We start from the raw sequence: 8111 nt of genomic DNA on the forward strand, positions 1-8111 counted from the left end.
AGTTATCCTGGTAGCAATAATAGCTAATCTGTATGCTATTAACAAGGATATCTAGTCTATATGTAGTGAGTTATCCTGGTAACAAGGATATCTAGTCTATATTTAGTGGGTTATCCTGGTAACAAGGATATCTAGTCTATATGTAGTTAGTTATCCTGGTAACAAGGATATCTAGTCTATATGTAGTGAGTTATCCTGGTAACAAGGATAGTAATTAGTTATCCTGGTAACAAGGATATCTAGTCTATATGTAGTGAGTTATCCTGGTAACAAGGATAGCTAGTCTATATGTAGTGAGTTATCCTGGTAACAAGGATATCTAGTCTATATGTAGTGAGTTATCCTTGTAACAAGGATATCTAGTCTATATGTAGTGAGTTATCCTTGTAACAAGGATATCTAGTCTATATGTAGTGGGTTATCCTTGTAACAAGGATATCTAGTCTATATGTAGTGGGTTATCCTGGTAACAATTATGTGAAAATAAACGGCGTTATTATATATCGCGAAAACTGCATTATGCGAAATACGGCGTTATTATATATCGCGAAAACTGCATTATGTGAAAATAAACGGCATTCGTTACGCTATAAACACATACACACACAATACCAGAGGGTCAACAGTAAGTTTATGGATTTACAACTTTAAAATATGGGGTTCCATTCCTTGTGGCGGAGATAGTACTATAACAACCAAAACACGCTATTAAGTGCTACTCCACATAATATTTAGTGCGTCAGTTATACCTGTTTTTCCTGTGGTTTTCACTTGAGGTTGTAGTAAGTTTTTTAATCCTACAAACAGATCACTTGGCGAGACAGATAAACTCTTAAAAGTCTCGTTTAATTCAAGCACCAGATCTACTGAACGATCAGAACCTATATAACTAAAACCAGTCCGGTCGCTTTAACAGTGCAAAACGTACATATTAAGAGCAAATAGTATAAGTTTAATGATGTAAATGCCATAAAGTAATCGTAAACAAAATATATGCTAAAAAAAAAGATATTTTAAATTCGTGCTCGTTCACCAAAAAAGAATGAATAGTAGATATATATATATATATATATCGAAATTATTTCACTGTTGCAAGAAGGATTTTAACGAGAACTAACACAGAAAAGATAAAATTCATCTTTTTTAAAAAAGGTTTAACTTAAGCAACTACACGTTATCACCTACCACTGAAGTCTAACTAGAAAATTATTTCCTAAGCTAATACACTACAACAGCAAATTATATATACATATAAACAATATTAATTAATATTTTTCGGTATCACAAGGTACTCTTATCGACGATTTCTTACTCATAATGCTCCATCGTCTTCGTCAGACGTTCACACTACAGCATTTTCTTTGAGTTTCGAGGGTGGCCTATTGGTTAGCGTGCCAAGATTGTGAATCTGGAGATTCACGGCTCGAAGCTCATAGCTGGAAAACGGGATCCGAATTTTTTGGGGGCGTGGGTGTACTATAAGAGTGACGGTCAAATCCCACTATTCAGACAAGAGTAACCCGAAAGTTGGCGGTGGGTGTTGTTGGCTAGTTGCCTGTTCTCTAGTCTATCAGTTAAAAATTAGGAATTGCTCTGCTCAGAGAACTCTTGTTTAGCTTTGCGCAAATATTCTGAAACAAACAAATGAGACTGTGAAGTCCACTCAAGCTTAGTTAATTAAAGCTTCCTTTTATTATTGTTAGAAAACTTACATTAGTATTGCTTATTTAGTAACATTATTCCCACTGCCACGTATCAACTGTTTCCCGAGTACGTTCACCGTTTAATACAATAATTTAGTCCATGTTTCTATTGACCGGTTAGAGAGTAAATTCATGTATAAAATAGCAGTGAGCTTTCTACTGGTGCCACTAACATACTGTCATTTCTCTTGGTGCCACTGGGATTTCTTGTAGCGCCACTGATTCACCATCATTTCTCCTGGCTTTACTAAATCACTGGTATTTTTGTGAGCCGCTGATTTATTAGGATTTTTATTCACTTTAATTTATTCACTGACATTTTCCTGTGTCCCTGGCATTTCACTTGACGCCACTGATTCTTTGGGATTTCTACTGGTGCCACTAACATACTGGCATTTCACTTGGTGCCACTGGGATTTCTTGTAGCGTCACTGATTCACCATCATTTCTCCTGGCTTTACTAAATCACTGGTATTTTTGTGGAGCCGCTGATTTATTAGGATTTTTATTGCTGTCTCTAATTCACTTTAATTTATTCACTGATATTTTCCCTGCGTCCCTGGCATTTCACTTGACGCCACTGATTCTTTGGGATTTCTACTGCTGCCACAGGTTCACTGAGATTTTTGTTGGTGTCACTGGTGCAACTCATTTACTGGCGTTTCTTTCTCTTTGTGTTGCTGTTTGTTTGTTTTGAATTTCGCGCAAAGCTACACGAGGTATATCTGCGCTGGCCGTCCCTAATTTAGCAGTGTAAGACTAGAGGGAAGGCAGCTAGTCATCATCACCCACCGCCAACTCTTGGGCTACTCTTTTACCAACAAACTGTGGGATTGACCGTCACATTAGAACGCACACACGGCTGAAAGAGCGAGCATGTTTGGTGTGACGGGGATTCGAACACCCGCAGATTGCGAGTTGAGCGCCCTAACCACCTGGCCACGCCGGACCCTTTGTGTCGCTGATTGATTAGAATTTATAAAGCAGTTCCAATACTTAGATGTTCTTGCGCAGAATCTCCGAAAGTGTTCTGTTTCAAGAGTAAATTAAACCAAAATTCAAAGTAACAAATATTTTTATTTCTTGCTTTTGAAGTTCATATGTCATGCTGTGTTGTAGTCTACAGAGTGTATAATTATTCTCGTGATTCATGGCATGTGCACGTTTTACTAACTTCACGACAGTACCAAATGCAACGTTAAGCATCCCTTATGTGTCATCATTTAAGTGTCTACTGACTGATTAACAGACAACACACTACTATACAGTGGTGCGAGTTGTGAAAACAGGTGACACCTCCAGGCGGCCTTTGGCCCCCTTTTGGGAAGATGATTGCGTCCAAAAATGAGCTTAACTTTTGACTTTTTATGATAACTTTGTGTAAACACTGGCTACTGTAATGTAAATGTCAAATGTTAGTTTAAAATGGCACTTATACAACAGAAACGAGTAAACGAGGAGTAAACCATAACTAATGTTAAAGTGTAAAAGGTGATATGGTGTTGATTCAAATAGATATACATACATATCATAGAAGAAACACATCTTACTTTGACTCAGTTATTCTTTTACTTAGTTCTTACTTTGACTCAGTTATTCTTTTACTTAGTTCTTACTTTGACTCAGTTATTCTTTTACTTAGTTCTTACTTTGACTCAGTTATTCTTTTACTTAGTTCTTACTTTGACTCAGTTATTCTTTTACTTAGTTCTTACTTTGACTCAGTTATTCTTTTACTTAGTTCTTACTTTGACTCAGTTATTCTTTTACTTAGTTCTTACTTTGACTCAGTTATTCTTTTACTTAGTTCTTACTTTGACTCAGTTATTCTTTTACTTAGTTCTTACTTTGACTCAGTTATTCTTTTACTTAGTTCTTACTTTTCCCTTCGAAGTTCAGTAACGTAACGGAATGGTGTGTGTGTGTAGTTAGTTCGTTACCTGGCGTTAGTGGTGGTGGGGTTTAATAGGACGAACCCGTAACCTACTTTAGCTTACGTCAGTAATGACGTAGGACTACAAACAGATGGAGTGAGCGACATCGTGCCACAACGGTCTCCTTGTTGGCCCAAACAACACAGGCAAGTTTTGCGCACGTGCTAGTGCCACCTTCCATAGACTTCTTGTTGTGGTTAGACAAAACACCTGTTACAACTAATGGGCTTTAATCTTGTGATCCAACAGCTTAAAGAAGTGTAGTTTTGGATTACGGAGGATTACTAGTTGAAAGTTAAGGTAAGTTGAGGTTCAACCTTGGAAATTATTACCTGCTCCTCTTCTATAAATGTTGAAGGAAAATGATGATTGTATATAGAGTAGCATTATCTTCATATTGCAGTAAAACATTTCCAACTATGCTAAATCCAATGTCATGAAATACGCCGTTTTACTGCATGGAATTATGCCGAGACGCTTTTATTTATTCATTTTGTAGCCTCAACTAACCGGATGTTTTGTTTTTACTGTTGTGAAGACTACTCTCGCTTCTTTTTTTTTTTTTCATTAATCTGGAAATTTTTAAAGCGCTGGCAGTACCTTGCTAGAACTGGTTTTTATATTTTGGTAACTTATTTAAATAATTGTCTTCGTTTTCGTAGCCATTCAAGCATTCTAGTTTTCTAGAAACGAACTTCCTTGATTCCTCCTATCAAGAATTATTTCCACTACTTGTTAAAAAAAATATTCACGAAAAAGAAATATTTATTTCTTAAATGTATTGACAAATTTTAGCAGAATTCCCAGCATGCTTTGTTCTTCCTGGATGTATAGATACATAGACATCTTTGTCCCACATATCATAAATTCATACAGGCAGCATGACCTAACAGATTTTTGATTGAACTTCAAAAAAGAAAAAAAGAGATGGATTTAAAAAGGAACTTTTTTTTCGATTCAGCTTTTCCAGATGCTAATTATATGCCTAGAAGTTCTTTGTTATAGTTTCTCAGTTCAATAGCCGATTGCAATGCCGTTATTTTACCCTAGGTGGTTGTTGGCATTGTATAAACGCTACGTTGTAAATAAATCATGCATGGAATATGCCTTGAAAACTGAAGGGCGTAGCACAAGTATCCAGGGCAATTTGGATGTAAACCCAATGTTTTATACAGTTCACTGTGATCAAAGGAACACTACCTTCATGCAATAGTAAACTGGTCCTCTTGCGAACATACTCTTCTCGTGACGTATTCATTAAAGAAACTTGCAGGGTGCTTTCTGAAGATCGTGACTCATTAGAAACCTAACTTTTGACACTCTCGTCTCTCCATTAATCTAGAAGAATGAAACGAAATGGTAAACAACGCATATGGTGGAGTATCTTCTTGCAATTAACGATTCGACAGACAGCGAGAGGTGAAAGGACAGCTGTGAAGTAGTGACCAAGGAGCAAGCAATCGTCACACTTTCCGATTCATTTCCGAAAGTGGAGTGGTCAACAGATAATAACGTGAAACGGTCAACAGATAATGGCTTGAGTGAAAGAGAAAGAATGGACAGATAAAGACCATCTTTGGCAAAATAAATTGCGTCACAAAGTTATTTTAGAAAAAAAGTCATTAGCTGCAAGCACCGATGTTGATGTCCGAAAACGTGTTTGGTAACAACTGACAGTTCAGAGTCCTTTACTAAACTACCCCCAAAAAAGTGAGTGCAAAATAATGCGGTGTAGCGTGTATAAAGTATATATTTTGTTTGTTTGTTTTGAATTGCGCGCAAAACTACACGAGGGCTATCTGCCCTAGCCGTCCCTAATTTAGCAGCGTAAGACTAGAGGGAAGGCAGCTAGTCGTCACCACCCCACCGCCAACTCTTGGGCTACTCTTCTACCAACGAATAGTGGGATTGACCGTCACATTATAACGCCCTCACTGCTGAAAGTGCGAGCTTGTTTGGTGTGATGGGGATTCGAACCCGCAACCCTCAGATTGCGAGTCGAGCTCCCTAACCACTTGGCAATGTGTAGGTTTTAGAGGGTAGTTGTAGTACTGATTGTAAAATGTACCACAGCTCTTCTGAGATATCTATTTCATCTACTTTTGTAGACAACAGAGCATTTGTTTTAAAATGTTTAAGATATGCTGTGGTACGGCCTTCAAAAGTTATCAAGTTCTCCAATAAAAAAAAAGCGAGTTTTTTTCAAATAACAAAACAAAACAAGTTTTTCAAGATATTAATCAAACTTTACAGCACACAAGTGACTAAGTATCTTCACATTTCATTAATTAAAGGTTGAAGGCATAAAAAGTAAGATTTAGTAGATGTTCTTATTTCAAACATGTGTATCGCATTACTTTTATGGGATGACCCTTCGTACCATCATCGATGCGCGATCAGCAGAATCTTTCTTTACCTGAACGTTTCTTGGAGCAGGAAACTCCAAGAGAACATCAAACAATCATGCTGACTTAGCAGAAGTAAACGATTATGAAATTAGAGATAAACAGATATAGGATTGGATTAGAGATAGTCTCATATAGGTCTGGATTAAAAATAGTCTGACACAGAATTGGATTAGACATAGTCTGATATAGGATTGGATTAGCGATAGTTTGCCATAGGTCTGGATTAAAGATAGTCTCATATAGGATTGGATTAGAGATAGTTTATCATAGGTCTGGATTATAGATAGTCTGATACAGAATTGGATTATAGATAGTCTGATACAGAATTGGATTATAGATAGTTTATCACAGGTCTGGATTAAAGATATCCAGACATAGGATTAGATTAAAGATAGTCTCATATAGGCCTGGATTAAAGATAGTCTGATATAGGATTGGATTAGAGATAGTTTATCATAGGTCTGGATTAGAGATAGTCAGATAGTCTGATATAGGATTAGATTAGAGATAGTTTGTCATGGGTCTGGATTAAAGATAGTTTGTCATAGGTTTGGATTAAAGATAGTCTGATATGGGATTGGATTAGAGATAATGTGTCTGAATTAAAGATAGTCTGATATGGGATTGGATTAGAGATAATGTGTCTGAATTAAAGATAGTCTGATATAGGATTGAATTAGAGATAATGTGTCTGAATTAAAGATAGTCTGATATAGGATTGGATTAGAGATAATGTGTCTGAATTAAAGATAGTCTGATATAGGATTGGATTAGAGATAATGTGACTGAATTAAAGATAGTCTGATATAGGATTGGATTAGAGATAGTTCTGGTGTATATGTTTCATCGTGGCTATGACATTTTTTTTTTCCAAAAGTAAAGACAGGCGACACTTTTGCTACCTTAATTAACCTATATTTATTTATCCAAGCTATGGTCTAGTATCCAGCATTTCCTTGTTAGAAGAACAGTTTTAACGCCTCTATATCGAACATTATAGTTGTGGACCTGAAGCACAAGCTGAGATGATCAGTAGAAGACGAATTATTTCCCGTTCCCGGGACGGACTGAACTTGGACTTTGGTATGTTGGAAGAAGATGAAGATGTATGGTACCAAAAAGAGCGTCTTTACAGGGTAAGCAGTAGCCTCGTATTTCCAAACATTTGAGATGTTTCTTTTGTTGTTGTTGTTCTCATTTTTTTTTAAAATAAGGACTTGTTTATTACAAACTTTTAAAATAGGTTAAGTTTTATGGATTTTTTTTTATAGTTAATCAAATTTAATCGACTCCATTATAATTAAATTAATTCACTTATAAGTTACTTTAAATAAAAGGTGGGTGTTTAAGAAGTAAAGTTAGAATCATTGTTTTTACTCGGCATTGCAAAGGTCTGGTACAGACACTGTCCGACTCGCACCAGACGTAAGGTAGGTCACGTCACACAAGCAGAAACCAGTTTACCTTGTAGGTTAGCGATTGGTCACAATCTGATACGGTGCCCCCCCCCCCCCTAAGTACGTGAGTATTATAACTAACTACATATTTTGTTTCAACAGAACCAAACTTATCACTCCAGCAGAAACCCACTTTTACACGACGCCCCTAAATGCAGTAACAATTGTTGTTATTTTTGCAAACCGCTACAACTTTTATTACCACACACTATTCTGCTTAGCCGGTTGGAAATAATAAAATCAAGGAGTCTTCATAGAACACATTTATTAGCACTACTGAAAATTCATTATTCCACGAAACCCGCGCAGTTGTTTTAAAAAATGTTAATTCTTGATAATGATGCGCAACTCCATCCCTTTCAATCAACCTTACTAAACTAATTAGAACAATTGTCTATAAATCTGGAAAATAACATGAAGACCCAGCGCTGTTTTGGACCGTTTGTCTCTACACTAAAATGATCGAACTCAGCAGAACCATTCTTGTTACCAGGATAACTCACTACATATAGACTAGCTATCCTTGTTACCAGGATAACTCACTACATACAGACTAGATATCCTTGTTACCAGGATAACTCACTACATATTGCAGTTTTCGCGATATAT

General features: G+C 36.5%; 1 protein-coding gene across 1 annotated transcript in view; it reads left to right on the top strand.

The window, feature by feature from the left end:
* LOC106466479 overlaps positions 1-8111 on the top strand; it is a 50827-nt gene that overhangs the window by 10758 nt on the left and 31958 nt on the right. Inside the window, exon 2 of the mRNA XM_022394498.1 lies at positions 7046-7181. Coding sequence (XP_022250206.1) covers positions 7046-7181 — 136 coding nt within the window. The remainder of the gene's footprint in view (positions 1-7045; positions 7182-8111) is intronic.

The sequence above is a fragment of the Limulus polyphemus genome, unplaced genomic scaffold (genome assembly GCF_000517525.1).
Source record: "Limulus polyphemus unplaced genomic scaffold, Limulus_polyphemus-2.1.2 Scaffold2272, whole genome shotgun sequence".
NCBI classification, from domain to species: domain Eukaryota; kingdom Metazoa; phylum Arthropoda; class Merostomata; order Xiphosura; family Limulidae; genus Limulus; species Limulus polyphemus.